Source organism: Ranitomeya variabilis, chromosome 3, assembly GCF_051348905.1.
Source record: "Ranitomeya variabilis isolate aRanVar5 chromosome 3, aRanVar5.hap1, whole genome shotgun sequence".
Classification (NCBI taxonomy): Eukaryota; Metazoa; Chordata; class Amphibia; order Anura; family Dendrobatidae; genus Ranitomeya; species Ranitomeya variabilis.
The window spans coordinates 729,121,277-729,146,224 of NC_135234.1; the positions used below are offsets into that span (position 1 = coordinate 729,121,277).

The 24,948-nt window shown below is 44.0% G+C and overlaps 1 protein-coding gene across 1 annotated transcript in view; it reads right to left on the reverse strand.

Annotated features, from left to right (window-relative positions):
• CWF19L2 (CWF19 like cell cycle control factor 2) overlaps positions 1-24,948 on the reverse strand; it is a 125,723-nt gene that overhangs the window by 70,491 nt on the left and 30,284 nt on the right. Inside the window, exons 9-12 of the mRNA XM_077298403.1 lie at positions 21,950-22,046; positions 17,572-17,670; positions 4,137-4,262; positions 3,053-3,190 (exon numbers count right to left, since the gene is read on the reverse strand). Of these exons, the coding sequence (XP_077154518.1) occupies positions 3,053-3,190; positions 4,137-4,262; positions 17,572-17,670; positions 21,950-22,046 (460 nt within the window). The remainder of the gene's footprint in view (positions 1-3,052; positions 3,191-4,136; positions 4,263-17,571; positions 17,671-21,949; positions 22,047-24,948) is intronic.

Here is a 24,948-nt window from a genome sequence, read left to right on the forward strand (position 1 = left end):
ATTTGGAAGCTGTTGCTGTGAACCCACAACGTGCGGTCAAAGAAGCTCTAAGTGGAAGAAAAACAGACCATCATTAGGCTAATAAAGAAGAAATCCATCAGAAAGATAGCAGAAATGTTAGGAGTGGCCAAATCAACAGTTTGGTACATTCTGAAAAAAATAAAATAGGCGAGTTTGGGAACTCAAAAAGGTCTGGCATCCACAGAAGACAACAGTGATTGAGGATTGCAGAATCCTTTCCATGGTGAAGAAAAAGCCCTTCACAACATCCATCCAAATGAAGAACACTCTCCAGCAAGTAGGTGTAGTCTACCATAAAGAGAAGTCTTCATGAGACGAAATACAGAGGGTTCACCACAAGGTGCAAACCATTAATCAGCCTTAAAAATATAAAGGATAGAATAGACTTTGCTAAAAAAAAAAAAATCTAAAGAAGCCAGCAAAGTTCTGGAAAAGCATTAGTTGGACAGATGAAACGAAGATCGATCTGTCCCAGAATGATGGGAAGTAGAAAGTCTGGAGAAGGCTTGGAATGGCTCATAATCCAAAGCATACCACATCCTCTGTAAACATGGTGGTTGCAGTGTGATGGTGCGGGCATGCATGGCTTCCATGCATGTCAGTGGGTCACTGGTGTTTATTGATGATGTGACTGAAGACAGAAGCAGCCGAATGAATCATGAAATGTACAGGGTGAAACTCTGCTCAGATCCAACCAAATGCAGCAAGGTTGACTGCAGGGTGGATAAAAATCAATGTTTTTTTAAAAAAATCAAAAAAATCGGATTTTTTTTATTTAAATCGGATTTTTTTTATTTAAATCGGATTTTTTTCAATAAACTGCTTTTTGAGGAAAATATTTTACCATCCAAAGGTTCTTCCATCATGAGATAAAGCTGAGTTGTTTAACTCAGTAGAATAAAGGCTGTATATGTGTAACATTCACAATGCCATGCTCTTCCAGAGGTTTCTGTAGGATGCTGACTATCCAACAAGTTTGGGCATGTCAACTGAATGGAAAAAGAAACTAAACCAAAAGTGAAACCAAGCTAGAAGTGTGGAATTAAAGGGGCAGTATGAACAAAATGTGGAGGCTATTAATAGTTTATACAATTAAGACATGCTGCTTTTAAACACCTACCTATTGCCATATAGTAAAACAAAAAAGATTTTTACTTACTTTGGGGTCCCCCCCTCACCCTGGCGTTAGATCGTTGCCCCTAGTTTCGTCCGTGTAACTATGGGCGCACATGCGCACTGCTCTCACTTCTCATTTTAATCGTGATTTATATTAAAAAAAACCTTTTGATTTAAATCAGTGATTTAAATCATGATTAAAATCATGATTTAAATCGATCCGATTTAAATAGAAAAAAATCTTTTGATTTAAAACGTGATTTAAATCATGATTTAAATCGGCGTGATTTAAATCAATCCACCCTGGTTGACTGTCCATCTATCTGGACTGTGAAGCATCGTCCAATGACCCAATACATACTGCGAAAGCAAAGAAGTGGAATATTCTGCAATGGCCGAGTCATTCACCAAATCTCAACCCCATCGAGCAGCATTTCATATACTTAAGACAAAACTTAAGGCAGAAAGACTCACAAACAAGCAACAACTGAAATCACTGCAGTAATGACCTGGCAAAGCATCACAAAGGAGGAAAGCCAGTGCTTGGTGACGTCCATGGCTTCCACACTACAGGCAGTCATTGCCTTCACTACAAAGTATTAAAAATGAACATTTTATTTATAGTAAAGTTAATTTGCTGAATTACTTTTGAGCCTCTGAAATGAGGCGGCTTTGTAGAAAAATAGTTGCAATTCCTAAACGTTTCACCGGATATTTTTGTTCGACCCCTTTAATTAAACCTGAAATTCGGCACTTTAATTACATCTCAGATGTTTAATTTTTAATCTCAGTACTATCCACAAGGAAAAACTTTACCCTCCCTGGAACACCAATATTAGGAGGTGGCTTGCTGTGCCGTACCTCCTGGGCCTCAATGCCAAACCTGTAGAAATACCCTATATGTCCTATTTCTTCCTAGACACCAAGCGTATGCTCACTTACCAAAATAAAATGGCGGTTTAGCACTGCAGTCGGTGGTGGTATCCGAGGGTTCACAGTAACAGGCCTGAATTTTTATTCCGTCAGCCACTAATGTCTGAAGCAAACTCTGATTTACACACAGCACAATTCTAATTTTCGCTATGACACAACTATTCCCTTCCTTAGTAATACGCATGACGGTGATACTACGTGACATCACAACATGGTTTGCTTGATTGATCCTTGCAAAATCTTGGGCCGAATTTAGTCATCAGTTTACGGACTAGTCGCGGGTCTCCCGAACCAAACTCAACAGTCTCATATATTCCTACGAGGCTGTATAGCGCAGCGCTACAGCCCAATACATGCAATATGCCACGCATTCCCAAAATGTATAGGATTAGTGGATATCCGGCACATTACAACAAAACAGCGTACCTACCTGTTCAGCACTGCACCGTTCTTCCCCAGCTCAGAGCAGTCACATACCGCTCCTGCCGGGAATTCAGCTGCCTCTGCTGACGCGAGGGGGCAGGACTTCCGAGGTCGTTATGACTGACAGCCGCTCCCCAGTTAGGCAGCGGGGATCCGACTGTCAATCAGAATGCTGTCAGAAGTCCCGCCGCATCGAATGGAAAAGAAGCCTCCGCTCTGTAGATGCAACGTCAGCAGAGGCTTCTGAATCTCCGGCAGGAGCAGTCTGTGGTCGCTCTGTGCTGGAGAAGAACGGTGCCAGCCACAAGAGGCAGATACGTTGCAATTACCTGCCTGTTAGTGCAGAGATACATTTTTGTTAAGTCCCAGATATCCACTGTAAATTAAAATATTACTACAGTAAAGCACAGGCAATAAAGGAGAATGCATTAAGACTTTTGTGCATTCTTCGTTATGGCAGCCATACAGATCATCATAAAGTAATGAAGTGTAAGTCCAGATAGAGTTAGTGAAGAATGAGAAGGTGATCACATAGACTACTCATTAGGATGTCCAGTACCTTGGCTGCCATTCTCAGGTATAGCTTGTTCTGGTCTTCGGCTGTTCCCATCTTTTCTCTCTTGACCAGATCTTGAAGGCTCTGATGGTCATCATCATGGAAGTAACGCACCCTCTCCTTGTCCACATGGGTCTCAACCTGCAGCACAGAGAAACGCACAGTCCTTGTAGATCAGTCACTTATAGGATCCATATATTGAGCACACCTTACATTAAAACGAGCACACATGTATGATCGTCCGTGCACCAGACCGTCAAATCTACTCCACGGGCTGACATACCCTGCACTAGAACTTACTTATAGGGTAAATAATGGCAAACTTATAGGCTTGCAGGAGAGCAGGCCCAGTAAAAAAGTACAGAAAAATCAAGAGTCACATTTTTGCACAAATGAGGGGTGCGCTAAACTTTGCACCTTTTTCCCACAGCTATTCTAGCCCTTAAAGGGGTTCTCCGGGCTAAATACAATGTTTGAGAGCTTGGGTTCGGTGAAAACTACAAACTCTCCGATATAAGCCTGCTGTCGCCACCTTGGAGCAAGTGCGGGTCATGCCACGGGGATGACGCCACCATTGTCCTACAACCACTGCAGTCTGTGAAGGGCAGAAAAGTCACCAACACTCTGCTGACGCCATAACTGCCGAGTCTGATTCTCTAGCTCATTTGTCAGCTTTGCTGTACACATTGGAACTAGATGAACGGAGTCATCTCATCATTATTAGATTTTCCTGGCTCTCCTGCACAGAGACCTAGTCAGGCAGTGATAATCTGATAATAAAACACTGATTGTATTGAAACTACAATACAAAACCTAATCAGTGACACATTCCTTAAGGTCACTTGCCCTAAATTATGCTAAATAGCACAAACCTGCTGTCTGATTCACTTTAAATGTCTCAGATGGAACAACATCTTTAAGAAAAGAACATGAGGGTCACAGGATTGTGAAGCTAGACACGTGTGACATCTGATCCTAAAGCATCCTGCACCTAATGTTACCTTCTGAAGACCAATGCAACAAAAGAATACGGATCCTGGATATTTGGGTGCATCAACAGTGCCAAAAAGAGAAAAAAAACAATTACCAGTTGTCTTTTTCGCCTTCCTCCCCACGGCTCTGCAGGACCCGCCATGGAGTTCACTGGCCACGCTCTACCAGATAGGTCGGTTTTCACCAGCAGAACTTCTTGGTCTTCTCCAGCTTCGGATTTCTGCAAAGAAGCAAGAAAACAAAGAACCAAATCATCATCATCCTCCATCTACTGTTGATAAGCAGCTCGCGCCTCTCACCCCGGCCTCATCATACATCTCCAGACCTCCTCCCCCATTAGCGACATCGGAGAACATTACAGATTCCAGAACTTCCTAATAAAACTTTCAAGGTGTTGGAACAGTTTGAACTAAACATTTGCATGAAGCTCTTAAGTGGCGGCACTGGACTTTTTCTTTCTGAAGTGGATATTAAATTATTCAGATGTGCAGAAGGCGTTTAACATTTATTGCTAATGAATCTCGCTGTGTGTTTCTGCCCTTTAACAAAATGATTATGCCTCTTCTCTCACGGAGGAGGGTTTTTTTTTTTAATCAGAGTCGAAAGAAATAATTATAAAATTAAAATAGAAAAAAAAAATACAGTGAAAGCAGCGAGGACTTGGCCGTTATCTAGGAAGATGGTGAGTGTGAAGAGCAGGAGAGGCATGCTAGGTTATACCCAGCTGGTAAGGGAACACTGATACTCTCTTACAGGAGTCGTCTAGGACTTAGACATTGATGACTTATCTTTAAGAATAGGTCATCAATGTCTGATTGGTGGTGGCCCAACTACCGACACTGATTAGCTGTTTGAAGGGCCCATGCCAGCTAAAAGGAAGCTGAGCTTGGCCAATAGTTTGGAAGGACACATAGTATGATGGGTGGGGTTATAGAAGGATGCCCATTGCACCCAAAATGGCCTATGAACACTCCCAGCTCACATTAGAGACAAAATCAACTTTTGACCCAACAAGTCATCTCCTGGAAACTACGGTAAATCAGGAGACCTGCATGGAGAGCGACAGAAGAGGAGCCAAAGTGCTCCAACTCGTCAGAGGTAGGAATGCACCTTCTCTGCACAGTCAATTCCAAGAGGCGGTGGCTATGACCTGTCGCAATTTGGTTCTCCGGCCTGCAGACTCTGCAAGAGCGAAGGAGTGAGCTGCACGTCCCGACAGGTATACCAGGATACTACCACAAGCAACATTAATTTGGCGAGTGGACACTAGATGTTGTAACTAGTGATGAGCGAGTATACTCGTTGCTCGGGTTTTCCCAAGCACGCTCGGGTGGTCTCCGAGTATTTGTCAGTGCTCGGAAATTTAGTTTTTGTTTACGCAGCTGCATGATTTATGGCTGCTAGCCAGCCTGAGTACATGTGGGGGTTGCCTGGTTGCTAGGGAATCCCCACATGTAATCAAGCTGGCTAACAGATGTAAATCATGCAGCTGAGGCAACAAAAACTAAATCTCCGAGCACTGATAAATACTCGGAGATTACCTGAGCGTGCTTGGGAAAACCCGAGCAACGAGTATACTCGGTCATCACTAGTTGTAACCTACAGTACCAAAAAGATCTGTGGACAGCTGCACAGTTCACTCAGGGATTGTGACAGGATCTATGGACAGCTGCACAGTTCACTCAGGGATTGTGACAGGATCTATGGACAGCTGCACAGTTCACTCAGGGATTGTGACAGGATCTATGGACAGCTGCACAGTTCACTCAGCAATTGTGACAGGATCTATGGACAGCTGCACAGTTCACTCAGCGATTGTGACAGGATCTATGGACAGCTGCACAGTTCACTCAGCAATTGTGACAGGATCTGTGGACAGCTGCACAGTTCACTCAGCGATTGTGACAGGATCTATGGACAGCTGCACAGTTCACTCAGCAATTGTGACAGGATCTGTGGACAGCTGCACAGTTCACTCAGCGATTGTGACAGGATCTGTGGACAGCTGCACAGTTCACTCAGCGATTGTGACAGGATCTGTGGACAGCTGCACAGTTCACTCAGCGATTGTGACAGGATCTGTGGACAGCTGCACAGTTCACTCAGCGATTGTGACAGGATCTATGGACAGCTGCACAGTTCACTCAGCGATTGTGACAGGATCTATGGACAGCTGCACAGTTCACTCAGCGATTGTGACAGGATCTGTGGACAGCTGCACAGTTCACTCAGCGATTGTGAAAAGATCTATGGACAGCTGCACAGTTCACAATCGTTGAGTGAAAAGCTCTTAGCGAGAACTTCCGCTAATCAATAAAGAGCTATTATATTAACAATAAGTTATCACCCATCCACAGGAAAGACGATACCTTGTAGATCGGTGAGGGTCCGATTACTGGACTCTTCAGTGGTCACCAAAATGGGGCACTTATGTTCACCATCTGAAAGAAGCGGCAGCAGGCATTGTCTCAACCATCGGACCCTCAGCTATCTAGAAGTTTCATTCAATACCTCTTTAATGCAGAAGTCAGGGGAATTGGCATTTTTGGGCTTTTGCTAACTGTGGGGAAAAAAACCCTGAAACTCGGATGTACAACAGCTGCCAAAACTAAAATAAATTTATTGTTATATGCAAAAAAACCCTCAAAAGATATCAAGAAACAAGGGGACTTTTAGTTCTATAGTTTACTGCTCGCTGCCCAGGTTTCCAGCCAGCTCACCTCTGCAGGTTATCAGTGCAGGACTTACTTCTATCCTTTGTTATACAGCTTGTGAGCGCTGCTCTGAAGCTGGCAGGATCACTGGATCGGCGAGTGCACAGTTCGGGGTCAGCAGCGCATCAGTGCCGCTGGTCCAAACGGTCAATAAATAGTTCATAAAGTGCTTTGTGGGATTAGAAAACAGCGCCACTCTTGTCCATGGGCTGTGTGTAGTGTATTGCAGGTCACAGTAACTTACTACATTAAAAAAAAAAAAACCATAACAAGAATACACATGTAGAAACGAAGCAATGATGCTGAAGCGAAAAATGGATGACGAGGCGACAGGGAGCGCCTCTGAAGACGCAAAGAAATGAGCATGGAACAGTCAGCGACAGTGAGGGCGTTTAGTATGCCGGGAAAGCAGGATGCAGACATTGGCCACGTAATATCACACGAGAGACAAGATGCAAGAATACTCGGGAGAAGCCACAAACAGAGCAATGAAAACCCCCACGTTTTTATTTTATTTCCTAATAACCCGCTGTCCTCTCCGCTCATTCTCCGCACATAGTTTTTTTTCCCTCTGGAAACTGGTTAAAGAAAAAAAAAAAAACTGAACCTACAAAACAATAGGAAGAAAAAAAGAAAAGTGCCTTGTCTAAAAGTTAAAAAAAATAAATAATGAAATTAATTCCGGCGGTTTCACCGCTGCTTGTAACATTGTATTTTATCATGGTGAAAACCCGATAAGACCATCCCGACCTCCCCATATCCGTGATTTACATCTCCAATGGTAAAAAATCATTAAATGAAAATGATTAAATGTGAGGAACACTTTTCCAGGAATTTTCAGAATTATCTAGTCTAAATGTAAAGTTTTCTTCATATCCAGAGCTGAATTTATAATTCTGCTGGTTCTTGGATCACATGGCCGGCTGTGGTGCTGTAGTCACAATGTGCGGAAAAAAAAACATTAAAGGCCTCATACACCATAAACAGTCATTGGAGGCAAGAGTGTTTCGCCGATAGGTTTTCATCCCGGCCGCTCTTGGCCAACAATGTGTGGGGCGCGGAGCTGCTGGACGCCTCTGGAGGCAAATTGTCTAACCCAAGAACAAGGTATCGGGCATGTCGAATATTTATCTTGCCTGATCCTTATTACCATAGATTTAAATGACTTGCGTAAGATATTCATCCGATCCCGTCACAATCAGTGTTTTATCAGCAGGACAGTAACACTAGAGGACCAAGTTACACGTGCAGACCAGTCCAGCGAATGTGCAATCCCGCCTCCATCATGGTTTGGCTGTGACTCTACATTATCTGAAATCTATCAATACCGACAATATTCCCAAGTTTGAAAGTTATCCCCTTATCCAAAGAATCGGAGTAACTTCCCGATGACTTCGGGTCCGCTCCACCAATTCTAAGAACCAGGGCTCTGAAGAACCCAATATGAATGGAGCAGAGGGCAATCATGCACACTACTGCGCTAATCATTCTGCGCCAGAGATGGCTGTGTAATTAAGAATAAATGGAGCGTGCATGATCGACATCCGCTACATTCACACAATGCTCTTCAGAGTCCTGGTTCTCAGGATTGGTGGGGCGCATCCCCAGGAATTGGGAAGTCATCCTCTATCCTGTAGATAGGGAATAACTATCAAACTTAAGACTGCTCCTTTACCTATGGAAACCAATGCCAGGCAACTGCCATAAAGGCAAAGACCAGAATCACGACCTGTCTCATTTAAATGGCCTTGTCTAATCAATACTAGTCATATACGCTAGATTACTGCTGACGGGTGGTTCATCCAGTGATTTACACGGGCTATCATTATTATATCCACTAATACTTAGGTTTTTTTCTCTCCCTACTAATGGAAAGCCTCCATATCCATCAGGTAAACCCACAGATTTCGGCCTATCCCCTAATGGATATGAAGACTTCTCGACTCTCCCTCGACAGCACTTGCTGAACTGCAACAATCGATCCTTTTGTTCGACAGGAGATAAACCGCCGACACAGGAGTCAGGGAGCGGCTCCCGCACAGAGGACGCAGGATCGCTCGGCAGGGAGTCAGGAGAAATCGCTACTGGCCAAAACATTGCATTTGCACTGTCAGGAAGAACCTTTAGGACCGTCCTATTTACTGTCAAGAGAAGCTGACACTTTGGCAAACTCATCATGATCACTTATTAAATGATCAGCCATTCAGTTTGAAAGGAATCTGCCAGCAAGCTTGTGCTGTGTAGTCTCATGCCATGTACTGCTCCTGCCCAGAGTAACCCCACCCCCATCACTGATTGGCAGCTTTCTGCCTATGCAGAGTGTACGCAGCAAAGTGCCAATCAGAGGTGTGGGCAGGGTTATACAGAGCTCAGTATTCAGAGAACTGCAATATTTGCAGCTGAGAAAACTGTGATTTTATCAAAGTAACAGCAAGCAACCCAGTAAGTGACACATCGCTGGAACCAGAGTCTCTGGCTCTACATTATACTGCTCTCAAATTACATTGAAAAAAAATCTGCTGACAGGTTCCCTTTAAAGTTACTACTCTCTACTACGGCCTCCACTGCTCATGAGAATGAGGGTCCCGAAACCCTTGTTTGAGTGGTGTGGCGTTTTGAGCATCCACATTCTTGCTCCATTAAAAATCTGATGTCCACAAAGCAAAGCCGAATGGATAGGTGACAAGTTACACTCTTGGCAAAACAGCTTTAAATGGGTGCTTTGTAATACCCCATTTCTCCCTTTACACCAGCTGATTTCTGGGGAAATAGTTCAAATAGGGGTCACTCATTAAAGGAGCACAACCGTCTCTTCCTTTTCTGTGTAGGCGAACACCATTTTTCCCTCCTTCCGACCATTTGAGGTTAAATGCTGGTGGACTAAGAAATGGCTAAGGAACAAATAAAAAAATTTGCGCTGAGCGCATACAGAAACATTTACATATGAAACTTATCAGTATCTCTGGATTTTAATGTGTCTAATATAAGCAAAAATGAACAAAAAAAATTTAATTTAAACACAAGATTAAAAAAAATAATTTAATTTACAATAAAAATATATAAAAAAATGGAAGTAAAAAAGTAATAAGAAATTAATTTACAATAAAAATATATTAAAAAAAGGGGAAAAAAAGAATAAAAAAGTAAGAATTAAATTTACAATAAAAATATATAGAAAAAAATGGAAGAAAAAGTTAAAAAGTAATAAGAATTTAATTTACAATAAAAATACAGAGAAAATGGAAAAGAAAAAAAATAAGAATTTAATTTACAATAAAAATATATGGAAAAAAATGTAAGAAAAAAATTAAAATAAAAAAAGTAATACGAATTTAATTTAAAATAAAAATATATAGAAAAAAAATGGAAGAAAAATTGCCGAAAATAAGCAAAGAAGAAAAAAATAAAACCAATATCAAGTTTAATGAGCACAGAGCAATAGCTGGTGATCATGGCTGTCTATGATGAGGCCAAAAAACTTCTCGGTTACTATGAATTAATTTTCCACATCAATACTCGCCCCGCAGTGAGGATTATAATTTACAGGAGCAGCGAGTGAGAAGACCACAGTAAATTACTGCTGATGATACGCTAATGGCCTCGGCGCAGGTGACTTATTTTTAGATACTTTTAAATGACTTTGGTGGCATCTCGGCTGCCATGTACACGGCCGATTGCAGAAGATACAAATAAGGAGGAAGCAATTAACATGGGGTTGCTCCGTGGAGGAACTTAATTGCCTTTAACGGTAAAAGAAACACAAGAAATTAATTCACTTTTCTGGTAGCGACAAGCAACTTCTGGAAGAAGAAAAGAAAACTTTTTTTTTTTCAAAACGGAGTAAGAAATAAGTTGAAAGGACCAGACTAGGAAAGTTTCAAGATATCATCTCTAAGCTTAAACACCCCGCTAAATGTCCCAATCACATCGAGCTGCCAATCAGCCGCCTCGGGGGACCACCAATCACCTCTTACAATGTATAACTCCCACAATTTTGGTGTTAATAACAAATATTCTATGATCGTCATCATCTTGGAACCATCTACCCAACATAAAGTATGTAGAAGAAGCATCTGTTCTGCCTTGCTTCTTCTCTAGTGCCCTCCTAGGCAGTACAGGCTGAGAAGTACTAAGCCTTCTATTATACCAAATATGTTCTAGCTCATTTCTGAGGTTGAGATAAGATGATATATGAGAAATGTGTAGATGCACGTTCACACTGTGGCCATTTCACAACCCACCCCAAGAGAAAACCAAAATGAGCATATACCCTGTATTAAGTAAATAGTTATAGTACATGTAAATAACAGAGGAGCTCGTTAACGCTATTTTAAATCAAAAAAGCCCATCCCACCACATCAAGGTGTACCCAATCGGGACAGTCCGATCCTCTAGTATTAAAATCTTAAAATGGTGTCAGCCGACTTCAATGTAGGTCAGGGTAGGACAGGGGCCCCTGACTGATCAGACCCCTGCCCACGGGAAGCGAAATAGATGAATTGCATAGCTCAAAAAGGGGGACCACTTCCCAGTTTGTACAATGTACAAGAAACTACAGCAAAACCAAAGAAATGAGCCGGAGTGTAAAATTCACACTGGCTATTTCACTGATAAAACCCAAGAAAAAAAAAATCAAATTAAGTAAATGCCCTGTAGTAAATAAATAAGTAAATAGTAAGAGTACATGTAAAAAACATAGGGTGCTTAGTTAATACTATTTTGATTTAAAAAAAAAAGCATAAAAGGAATGGCACTGTGCAGACACCTGACCATGGGAAGCTGTGCAGTGTCAACCAAGTCCCATATGTTATTTACTTGTATTACTTTTTATTAACTGCAGGGTATTTGCTCATTTTTTGTCTTTGGTATATGTACTGTGGCCATTTAACAGCTCCGGCTCATTTCTTTGGTTTTACAGTAGTTTCTTGTACTAGGTTCACACAGGAACGTGGCTCCACCTTTTGTAGTTGGGCATTTCATCTACATAGCTTCCTATGGGCCGGGGTCTGCACAGTCGGACCTGGGTGGTATTCTGCCCCCGTCTATATTGGCTGACACAAGGTGAAGTTATAATATTAGATAGTACAATCCCTATTGGGTACATCTTGTCGCAGTAGGATGGCTTTTACGCCCCATGTTATTTACATGTAATATTACTATTTATTTACTACAGGGTATTTGCTTATTTTGTTATTGTCTTGAATTTTATACCTAATATCTCGTTTAAGTGAGAATTCAAATGGACCAATGTATAAAGTTATAAGTAGTGGGCTTTTATTAAGAGAAGCCATTTCCCCATGTGTTGAAAATGGTATTTTTTGTAAATCCTTTTCAGCTGCCCACCGATTTCTTAATAACCATTAAGCTGCAATAATTTCCCAATGTGTAATGTTTAGCTTGTTGGTCATTAAACATATTTTGAGAATTTTGGCACCGATTCTGCAAAGCAATTATTCAGAAAATCTTCAGAATTTTTTTGAAAAGTCTTAAAATTTTGGTGTTTTCACACCAGTTTCTCCCAATTCAGCCAAAATGGGCATAGGTGGGGCAAAAGGGGATCATGACAATACAGATTGTGTAATTCAAGAGTAGCCAATGAATTCCCTACACCGGAACTTTTTGCATGAGTCGCCGCCTTCACATTCCACCTGAGCCGCGGCCCTCCCATTCCGCGTGAGCCGCCACCTTCACTTCCTGCCCAAGCCGCAGCCTTCACCCTTCACATTCTGCACAAGCCACCGCTTTCACATTCCACAAGACCCGCCAGTGCCCTCGCATTCCGCAAGAGCTGCCGCCTTCACATTGCGCTGAGACACGGCCTTCACCCTTCACATTCTGCCCGAGCCGCGACCTTCACCCCTCGCATTCCGCATGAGCCGCCACCTTCACATTGCGCCTGAGAGACGCATCCTTCACACTTCCCATTCCGCCGGAGCTGCGACCTTCACCCCTCGCATTCCGCATGAGCCGCCACCTTCCTATTCCGCAAGAGCCGCCGGGGCCCTTGCATTCCACAAGAGCTACCACCTTCACATTCCGCAAGAGCCGTGGCCCTCATATTCCGCATGAGCTGTAGCTTTCACATTCCGCAAGAGCCGCAGCCCTTGCATTGCTCACGAGCCAGCTTCTTTCATACAGACGGAAAGTGGAGTTTTCAGTCGATCAGCCGCTGCTCATTGGCTGCATTGGTCTCATGACAGCTGCTGATGCCCCAACAACAGTGGGAGACACAACAGTAAATGCAATGGAGTATCACTGGTCGGGAAGAGGTGTATAGGATTTTTTTTCCCTAAACCTCACCCATAACAAAACTTTTAAAAAGGGGAGAACCCCTTCAATCATGTTCAGTCCCAAATCATAATCCAAGCTCCACTTGTCCTATTCCTGATCTATAAAATATGTATGTCCTTTTAAGCCATGAGGAGTTTAGGAAACGACTCGGTTTCTACATGCTTGTCCCACCACTGTATCCAAGCATCTTCCATCAACCAATCCTTAGTCAATACTTGTAGACCAAAGACCTTAGATGTTCACGGAGGATGCAAAAATTCTTACAGGCTGAAAAGAGAAAATGCAACTTTTTGGTGTTTGTGCCCCTTTAACTGAAGCAGAGCCCTTCTTCCTAAAACTTTCTGCAAGCAATGAACCGGAGAGAACAATGCTTTAAATGCTAATAAATAATGAAATTACTGATGAAAGACAAGTTTAATTGATTCATTAATTTTTTAGCAGGATGAAGCCTCAAGGTAATTATTGTAGAATCTAATTTACAAAAAGTAAAAGAAAAAAATAACTGACTCATTCATATGGCAGGAGAGGCTTCGCGATCCGGAGAGGGGAACGTGAGGTGAAGTTACTACTTCTAATTCTAACTCCTCCAGAGAATGTATTATATCTGTCAATCTCAAGTGGCGGCGCCGATCCAGCGCATCGGAAGTGTAAAAAAGATGGCTTAATACCTGGCAAAAACTGAGTACATCGTTTCATATGGCGTAATATGGCCGCACTTCCAAGTAACAGCCAAAATTCAAAGAAGGCATGGGGATAATGTGCCTGTGTCTCCTAAAGATGGCCATGTACCATACAGGGTTATTCCTTCCTCCTAATTTTCCATGCACGCTCGTTGGGTCACCTGCAATACCTGCAGACCCTTCCATGCACATGCATGCATGCATGCATGCATGCATGCTTACCACAGCTGAGCGTACATACGTTCATAGTTCTCTCCCTGAAAACAAAGGGTTCAGCATGCTGAAACCCAATTTTTCTTTCCCTTGATATATGCCATCGGCGTATAGTTGGGACCCCAACACACGTTTGACGGTGCCGGTGAAATTGGCAACTTTCACCAAGGTTCTTTTGAGGTGTATGGCGCCCTTCGCGGGCTGGAGAGGACACTACTGAAAGGCAATAATGGCATCCAACAAGCCAAAAAAAAGGTTTGAGAATGATGAAAACCTAATTTTTGTCTTTGACATATGCCATCAGGAAGCGTAGGGTCAACCACACGCACATTAGATGGTCCGGATGTGACAAAAATGGCTACAAATGAGCGCAGTAACTGGCAGAAGTGCCCATGCCAACCATAAAATGACGGCATCAGTAACAGTACACTTAAAGAGGATGTCCACTACTTTATCATTGATGAGCTATCCTTTAGAAAGGTCATCAGTGCCTGATTGGTGGAGGTGCAAGCGGAACTGGACAGTTAAGAAGCTGCTCCATCCACTGATCGTGGCCACGGCTGGGTATTGCGCATCCGCTTCCTATTCAAATCAGTTGGGTTGCGGGTGTGCAATACCAGGCCGCGGCCACTATCAGTAGATGGCGCAGCTCCGTATCTGACCAGTTCCATCCACCGCTGGACCCTAGACCAGCCAGTCGGCGGGGCTGCACCTCCACCAATCAGACACTGATGATCTATTATAAGGAAAAGTCATAGTGGACGGCCTCTTTATCTATTATGGGTCACTTTTATCATTGCTCTTCTAACATGGGTCAGAAAGACTGTTTTTCTGGCCAACTCAGGTTCCATTTGCAACTACAAAATATACAACCTCTGGTTTTTACAGTTTTTGGTATGTCGAACTTTAACATAAAAACTGATCTCAGAAACTCCAAAAAAGTTGACATGCACATTCTTATAATAGGATATGGTAACATTATGGCCATGAGCTCCAGCAAGGGAGAGGTATTTTTTTTCCAAAATAGGAGAAAGTGAGTGGATTTAATATTTATGGCCACAATTAAAAAAAGAAATGCCCTGAACCCATAAAGTCTGCAGAAGAACGTAGAAAGGTCTGTGACTTACTAATAAGTATAATGCAGAATAATGAGAGCCAACACACGGCCACCGGCACCGCACAGCTACTGATAAAAGCCCGGCCGAGATTACACACATTATTCATCCTATTTAACAAGATAATGCCAAAAATCAATAGTAATCTGTCTGGGAGGATTCGCCTGGCTGGATCCACAAACAGGATTCCTAATGACTGCGCTCCAAGACCAAGGAGCAAATTAAAAAGTTTTCCAGTACTGAAAAGATTAAGTGTAACAATTACAAGGAGCGTGGCCCCATCAGCAATATATATGACCAATATCACTGTACTGTATCTGTAGTGCCACCTAGTGGGCCGCGTTATGGGAAAAACACTCCCAGAACCATTGCTTTTACAGCGAGGGTCTGATGAAGTGATAGAGTAGCAACAACTGGGAAAACAGAAGAGTGCAGGAGATATTTATGATACCTGTACAGGTTGGGAGTTTACTACAATGAGCTGGTAACGCTCTCCAAAAAAAGCCGGTCTATTTCCATCTTTAAAGAGATGACCAAAAATTAGCACCTGTATGGGCAAACAGGAGAAAAAAGACAAGGAGCCGGGGATACGAGTCCCTGCCGCCTTTTATCTTCAACCAATTTGGCTTGTCAGACTGGTTTCGCATGTAGAAGTCTGGACTATTTTGCGCATGCGTACGGACTGCCAACCGAGTTTACCGTTCCGGACTGAAAGCTTGTCAGTTACCGCAGCTTCCTGAGCATGAGCACTGCATCAATGAAACTGTGCGCATGCCGAGGCCCCTGAAAAAGACGATCTGGCCGAAACGCGTTGTGTTTTGCCATTGTATTTTAATAAACTGTATTGAAGTATCCTGGAAGCATAGAGTGGAAGTGCCGATTTCTTTCATTTCCTCTACTAATATACCGTATATACTCGAGTATAAGCTGAGATTTTCAGCCCATTTTTTTGGGCTGAAACTCCCCCTCTCGGCTTATACTCGAGTCATACCCAGGGGTCAGCAGGGGAGGGGGAGCGGGGGCTGTCTAATTATACTCACCTGCTCCTGGTGCGGTCCCTGGCTCCCCAGCGTCTTCCTGTACTGAGCGGTCACATGGTACCGCTCATTACAGTAATGAATATGCGGCTCCACCTCCCATAGGGGTGGAGCCGCATATACATTACTGTAATGAGCGGTAATGGTGACCGCTCAGTACAGGAAGAAGCTGCGGCGCCGGGGAAGCAGGGACCTACAGGGACCGCGCCAGGAGCTGGTGAGTATAATGGGGAGGGGGAGCGCTGCGTGATATTCACCTGCTCCTCGTTCCGGCGCCGCTCCGTCTTCAGCATCTTCTGCAGTGACGCTCAGGTCAGAGGGCGCAGTGACGTGGTTAGTGCGCGCCCTCTGCCTGAACGTCAGTGCAGAAGACGCTGAAGATGGAGCGGCGCCGGAACGAAGTCAGGTGAATATTGAAAGTGCCAGGGGCCTGAGCGACGGAGATGTGAGTATGTGATTTTTTTTTTTTATCGCAGCAACAGCAAATGGGGCCAGTGTCTGTATTAAGCATCTTATGAGGCCATAACGTTTGTGCAGCATTATATGGCGCAAATATCTTTATGGAGCATCTTATGGGGCCATATTTAATGTTTGTGGAGCATTATATGGGGCAAGTGTCTGTATGGAGCATCTTATGGGGCCCATGATAAACTTTATGGAGCATCTTATGGGGCCATAATCAACATTTGTGCAGCATTATATTGGGCAAATGTGTCTATGGAGCTTCTTATGGGGCCATTATTAACCTTTATGCAGGATTATATGGGGCATATTTTAATATGGAGCATCTTATGGGGCCCATCATAAACTTTATGGAGCATTATATGGGGCTCCTGATTCAATATGGATATTCAAAAACACAACCTACTGATGTCTCAATTAATTTTACTTTTATTGGTATCTATTTTTACTTTTGACATTTACCGGTAGCTGCTGCATTTCCCACCCTAGGCTTATACTCAAGTCATTAAGTTTTCACAGTTTTTTGTGGCAAAATTAGGGGGGGGGGGGGGTCGGCTTATACTGGAGTATATACGGTAAGTGTAACACTGGAACCTCCTATATCAAGGTGGCAGCACACGGCTATCAAGGATCAACATAGAATATACGTCATCCTAGAGTTGTGCCTGTATGCACATCCGCATAAGGCGAGAAAGATTCCTCATTTGGTACCAATCGTGATATAATTTAATACTATGCTTAGACAGCGCTAGCCTCACTTGTAATCTAGGTTACACCCTGCAGCAAGGCAGTGAGCCGTCAGCATGCATATTTGTAAAGTATGTACATGCGCAAGATTTGTACAGTACGCGCATGCGCAAGATTTGTACAGTACGCGCATGCGCAAGATTTGTACAGTACGCGCATGCGCAAGATTTGTACAGTGTGCAACATGACTTTCTTGAATAATAAATCAGCATCATTGCTACAATATATAATGCAGATACACGGACTGATACGGATTTCTGATACGGTTACCTGGGATTTTTCTCTCCTTTCTTTCTCGCAGTCTTCCAGTTGATTTCGCTTTTGCTGACGAGCTTCTTCCAGTTGAGCTTTGAGTTTTGCAGCCAGCTCCTGTAAGACACATCATCAAATCAAAATCCAGGTAAAAGGGGCTCTAAAGAGCAACAAAAAAATAAAAGTACGGTAATTACTGAATGATTTCATCAAGTTCATTGTCCCCTGCTTGCAATAGAATTAATGCAAAAACATCTTCTCTGAGCAGCTATCACTACCAGCGAGATACGAAGGTGGACGAAGACAACCATTAACATTTTTTTTCTATACTCTCTGGATCGTACGATGTTAAAGAGAATCTTCTACCAGTTTGAGTATGTTAAACTGGCCACACAATTGAATAGTGGCTGCAGAGATGAGTAAAAGGTTGTTTTTATTATGTACTTTCTCCTCTCCATTGCGGAGATATTAGTTTGTAAAGTTAATAAGTCCAAAGGCGTTTTTTCCAGAAACTCTCCTCTGGGGGAGTGTATTTTTCTTTGTAGGATTTTGGCCAATCATAAGTAGACAGCAACATACAGGAGAAAAAAAAATGACCACGCCCCCACAATAGGTTAGGTCTACCAGGATTTCTTCTGTGTGTAATTAAAAAGAGCTGACCAGAAATGAGCATGATTACTAACACTTCTTCAGCTGTCATCTCACAGCAGTGTGGCTTGACAGCAGAGCTGACAGTGCTGTGAAAGGAGAGCTGCTAGAAGGATTTTTTTAATAAGACAAAGCTCAGCTCTGTTGCAATGCCCTTCCCCCACACTGAGTGCTGTGAGATGAAACTCGAAGATGTACTGGTAACCACAATTATTTCTGCTCTACTCCAGCACTATGCTATCACACATAATTCTTCAGCGAGACGAGTGAGGAAAGCAGATTGTCATTACATGTATCACATCGAAAAAACTGCTCAAAGGAATTGTGGGCATGTGTTCTTCTTTCCCCCGTATGTTGCTTCCTGTTTATGGTTGGACAACCTCATACAGGAGAAGAAGTACACGCCCACAGAGAAAAATAGCTGGTAATGTACAGTTTGGCTTATCATAAATTATATCCTACAAACTAATAACTACCACGAAGAGAAAATCACAATATAAAATTACATTTACTCAGCTTTGCAGCCGCTATTCACTGACGTGGTCAGTTTAACATGCTAAATCTGGTGAAAGATACTCTGTAAATTTAGGGTTTGGAAAATACACAGCTACGAGGATGCGTCTATTACAGTAAAATTTCCATAGATGTGTGATAAGTAATGGTGGCCCGAGCCCATTAGCGTCAATGCTTACAATATAAGCAGGAGAATTTTTGCAGCTAGAATTAGTTTACCTGAAAAAGCAAAGAACACAATACTGCTAATGAGTATAGAAATCAATGAAATGGTTAAAAAACACATTCGCATTCGCTCTTTTAAGACTCTGGAAAAATAAAGTAGCATATAAAATATTGTTTCAAAAATGTAGGCGCATGAATAAATAACTGGCACAATAGATAAAAGTAAAAGTGAAGCATGACACCCCAAGTAACTTCAACCTAGATACGGATTGGAGCGTAGAGCAGCAGGGGACCTGCACTAACTTTCTGCCACGGAAACATCACCGATGGGTTTTAAAAAATTCTTTTGGAAGATTTTATCAAAACGGAGTGTAACTAGGAGAGCGGCGTCACCCAGCTCTCCTAATAAAATTGTGAATCTGCTTATTCAGGAATTCGACCTTCATTCGTGCATCACCGAAATGTAGCAGTCTTCTGGGAGCTGTAATGTCAGCCATAGTAGACGCCAGGGCTGTGGAGTCGATAAGCCAAACCTCCGAATCCTCAATTTCCATGACACCAACTCCACGACTCCATAGCCCGGCCAGTGGAGTCAGTAAGCCAAACCTCTGACTCCGACTCCTCAATTTCCATGACACCAACTTCTACTCCAACAAAATGGGCTCCAACTCCACTAATCTGACTCCACAGCCCTGGTAGACGCTAATCCACTTTTAAACAATATAAAATTGCTGATGCAGAGCACGAATCTTCTCCAGGCTTCTTCCTGCTTTTTGCACACGAAGTAAGGCTATTTCCAGCTAATATTCTCTGTCCCTCCCGACAGAGGACTGAAGTAAGCCCACCGCCTGCGACATGCAAGCTGCTGCACTAGGCACAGCCTCCAGCCTCTCCTGTGCTTTAGGCCTGAAAATGGTGGATCTCCAGATTTCTTCTCAAAACTTGATATAACTATATGAGCTTTAGTTTCTGATAGAAGCAACCTACCTACCATGGGACATGAACTTACTAGAGCTATTACCGGTATATGCCACACTTATATTCCTATCTAAGCGCAATTATTTTCCACCGTTAAGAAAGCTAAAGGGTTTGTCCACCTTCAGTAAAGTGGTCCTCAAAAGCTGTAGAAACAGCAGGTACTCACCGTCCATGGCTCTAGCAATGGCTGTTCTCTGCTGCTCCGGTTTCAAGGTTTTGTCTGCAGCAAGTTGACAGTGCGCATCAACACTGCAGCCAATCACTGATGTCAGACGTTAGCGCCACCTACTTTGGCACAGCCACAGAACTCAATGATTTGGCTGGATTGGTGACGTCACATTGACCGTCTACATAATCACCGAGCTCACTGGTTCCAGCCGCCAACCACAGCACAGATTTGGGTGCATTAGACAGAGGTGATGTCACTTCGACAGCACAGAGTCAACGTCTGAGCTCAATGGTTGGTGCCATACACCTCGGCACAGCCACAGACGTCAGTGATGCCTGGATCGGTGATGTCACATTGACCATCTATATAATCACCGAGCTCACTGGTTCCAGCCGCCAACCTCAGCACTGGTTGGACTGCAGTAGACAGAGGTGATGTCACTTCGACAGCACACAGAGTCAACGTCTGAGCTCAATGGTTGGTGCCATACACCTCGGCACAGCCACAGACGTCAGTGATTTGCCTGGATCGGTGATGTCACATTGACCATCTATATAATCGCCGAGCTCACTGGTTCCAGCCGCCAACCTCAGCACTGGTTGGACTGCATTAGACAGAGGTGATGTCACTTCGACAGCACAGAGTCAACGTCTGAGCTTAATGGTTGGTGCCATCCACCTTGGCACAGCCACAGAGCTCAGTGATTTGTCTGCATCGGTGACATTGCGTCGACAGCACGAATCACTGCTGCAGCCAAACACCGACCCTGGAGCAATGACGGAAAGCCGTTGCTTGACCAAGGGAAGGTGAGCACCCGAAAAAGAACAAAAGGACAAGCTATGGCTCCGACGGCAAAATGGAGCCCTATATAGTGGGTGTACCCCAAAAGTATGGCGTGACCGTGATGTGATCACATTATAGTTAACAAAATCATTACAGCTTTATAAAATCGATCACATTTCCTTTTTGTCACCAAAATATCTGCACAATGCTCCGAATGCCATAATAGATCTGTGCAATAAAAAAAAAAAAAGCAGCATTTAAATTAATATACGAGGCGGATAATCAATCTCTGGACAGTTAATTGATATTCTGCAATAATCCAAAAACAGATCTACTCATTGCTGCCAAGTTGGTTATATAATGAAGCGATTAATTCTGCGGTTATGTGCATAGCGTAGCACACATTATTAGTTCACATTGCACCCCGGTGAGGTTTTATTACTGCTGGAAATAACAACATTAATAAAAGTGCAGAGGCTCAGGACAAACAACGGCTGCCGGAATTAATAACTGCGGCTCTGGCCCCCCATGGCCGCAACTTACTGGGCAATTTTCCAGAAGAACTGTACTAAAAATCAAGTGTACCCCTCCAAAAAGAAGAGGAAAAGGTCAAAAAGCAAAGTGTCATGAACGAACTCTTCTTATACAGTATCTGGTAAATGTTGTGCCAAACGACCAAACTCCTCAAATACAACTATATTCGGTGTTGCTCAAGAGAAGAAAAATCAACCGGCTCACTGAGGGATCAGATTACAGCTGCCTGCTGAGGTTTACGGGATAAAGGAGGAGGGTGAAAGAGGAACGGAGTGAGACAGTCAGAGACACACAGACAAATGCTGATGATCACTTAATAGAAACTATCTCACTGCAGAGCTGGATCCACAGCTACACTGCTCAGAACTGTTGTATAATGTCCTATATGCTGCTGCATCTGGCTATGTGCTAGACAGACACTGAAGAGCAGAAATGTAGCTCTCTGTGTGTGCAGTGTATGGGAGACATCAATGCCTTTACCCACCAGCTCAGAGAGAACTGAAAATTAGAGAGAGACTGCAAAGGGGAACACTGGTTAAAACATAGGATACAAGTTTTATGACTCGGTGGTTAGCACCACGCTTTAAGACACAGTTATGGGCTTACCGTGTTCCCCATTATTTCCGCCTTTACAATCTTAGCGCCGAGCTTGTTCATCTCTTCCTCACTGAGTATTTGGACAGGTTGTGGTTTTGCTTCGGGTCTGTAGAAAACAATATACAAGTCAACACACAATTATCCCCCCAGGAAGCAAATATCTGTAAAAATATGGCCAAAATTACTATAATTAAAGGGTCCCCCCAACACAATCTTAAAACATGATGGAATTTACTTAGGATCCTAGAGGTCGGGTAGATCCGGAGAATGAAGGGGGCACAGTGTTGGTGCAGTTCTGTATCCCCACTTTTCCCTGCACAGCAGCGATGCCGCTATATGGTGCTGCCGGCCCCATTCATGTAAATGGAGATGTGCTGCGGATCCCTGCACGGGGGAAAATGATAAAGCACAAGAGCGCTGTGCCCCCTTCCTTTGCGGGATTGGTGGGGGTCTCAGATATTGGACACCACTTATTATAAGCTATGGACACATTTCCAGATACCTGACCAACGTTTACTGTGTGGGACACCCATTGAGGCGGATGGTTACACGGCTATCCAATGGTAGGGAGACGGAGCTCAGGCAATGGCGCAGCGACTCTGCACACAGCACAACTCAACACTACCCAACACTACCGCTCATAAGACTTCAAGGTGACTGGTGAAAAATACAGCCAACACTTGCCTTCAATTGTTCCCTACAGCACGCGGCAAATACCCGTACACACCGGCACAAGTTCTAGTACGGATGGAAATGTCTGCGGCACTTGGCATCATAACCCTTATCTTTACACTTCTTCCCCAAGAAAACCTGTAGAAAAGCACGGTCTCGCTGCCCTCAGCCTACACAAGTAGTATAAACTGCCTTCGGAGCACAGGAACAATCCAGATTCTCATGTCCTGTAACTTAACATCTACTCTATTTGAGCGTCCTGTTATTCTTCATCAGAAATCTCCCAGCACTATAGGTGCTGCAACTTTCTTTTCCCCACTTCCTAGCATGCATTGCTCAGGTCACTGTTTAATGACTTTTCTGTCCTGAAGTGAGAGCCTGTTGATCTGTTATACCTGCATGCAATTTGACAGTCTAGACACAAAATACAATGATGAATTCCCAACTCCACTTCCTGCAGAGACAAAGCCCCGCCTACACTTCCGACAGAGACAAAGCCCCGCCTCCACTTCCTACAGAGACAAAGCCCCGCCTCCACTTCCTACAGAAAGACAAAGCCCCGCCTCCACTTCCTACAGAAAGACAAAGCCAAGCCTCCACTTCCTACAGAGACAAAGCCCCGCCTCCACTTCCTCTAGACAAAGCCCTACCTCCACTTGCTGTAGAGACAGAACCCCGCCCCCACTACCTGTAGAGACAAAGCCTTGGCTTAACTTCCTGTAGAATGACAAAGCCCCGTCTTCATTCCAGTACAAGTACAAGTCCCCCCCCCCCACTTTCTGTAGCGTGACAAAGCCCTGTCCCAACTTCCTGCAGAGAAAGCCCCGCCCCCACTTTCTGTACAGATGCAAAGCCCCTCCCCACTTCCTGTACAGATACAAAGCCCCACCCCCACTTGTTGTAGTGAGACAGCCCCTCCCCACTTCCTGTACAGATACAAAGCCCCGCCCCCACTTGCTGCAGAGACAGCCCCTCCCCACTTCCTGTACAGATACAAAGCCCCGCCCCCACTTGCTGTAGTGAGACAGCCCCTCCCCACTTCCTGTAGATACAAAGCCCCGCCCCCACTTGCTGCAGAGACAGCCCCTCCCCACTTCCTGTACAGATACAAAGCCCCGCCCCCACTTGCTGTAGTGAGACAGCCCCTCCCCACTTCCTGTACAGATACAAAGCCCCGCCCCCACTTGCTGTAGTGAGACAAAGCCCCGCCCCCACTTGCTGTAGTGAGACAGCCCCTCCCCACTTCCTGTACAGATACAAAGCCCTGCCCCCACTTGCTGTAGTGAGACAAAGCCCCGCCCCCACTTGCTGTAGTGAGACAGCCCCTCCCCACTTCCTGTACAGATACAAAGCCCTGCCCCCACTTGCTGAAGTGAGACAAAGCCCCTCCCCACTTGCTGTAGTGGGACAAAGCCCCTCCCCACTTCCTGTACAGGTACAAAGCCCGCCCCCACTTGCTGTAGTGAGACAAAGCCCCGCCCCCACTTGCTGTAGTGAGACAGCCCCTCCCCACTTCCTGTACAGATACAAAGCCCTGCCCCCACTTGCTGTAGTGATAAAGCCCCGCCCCCACTTGCTGTAGTGAGACAAAGCCCCTCCCCACTTGCTGTAGCGAGACAAAGCCCCTCCCCACTTCCTGTACAGATACAAAGCCCTGCCCCCACTTGCTGTAGAGCAGAAATCTGTTCCCGCCTTCCTATAATCCACCTGGTGTCTCTGCCGATAGACCCCGATTACACCTAACAGGGAGTAGTTAGCTATTAGACTAAAGAGACGTCTGGCCACCGGCACTCTGATGTTTCTGGGGTAAGAGATCATACAAAATAAAATGATTGTCAATTTACCACATTTTACATCAAATGACATCAAGTTACCAGAAGGTACAGAGACGATATAAGACGGTCGTCACTATTCTTATGGGGATAGAACTTTCTAAGACACTTTGGGAACCACAGATTAATAGATGGGGACACAACGTGGAGCCGTCAGCCTGGCAGTAACGATGTCAGCTGAGCACGTGCCGCCAGTGCCCGTCACAGAGTGGGAATACCGCAAGACGCTGCAGGCACATTAGTAACATTCTGTGTCATCATCATCTATCCTGCCGATCCATAGGTGCTTTTCAGTAAAGGAACACTTAAAGGGGTTGTCCACTACTTGGGACAACCCCTTGTCATTCACGTTTGGCCCTGTTAAAATAAAAACATCCATGTCGTTCTTTTTTCCTAGAGGCCTCTATGGGGAGTCTGAAAAAGTGCAGGTGAAAAAAAAAGTTGGTTTTTTTGTGGTTTTTTTTTTTAGTGCAGAATCAAAACTTTTTTGTACTATAAAAGATT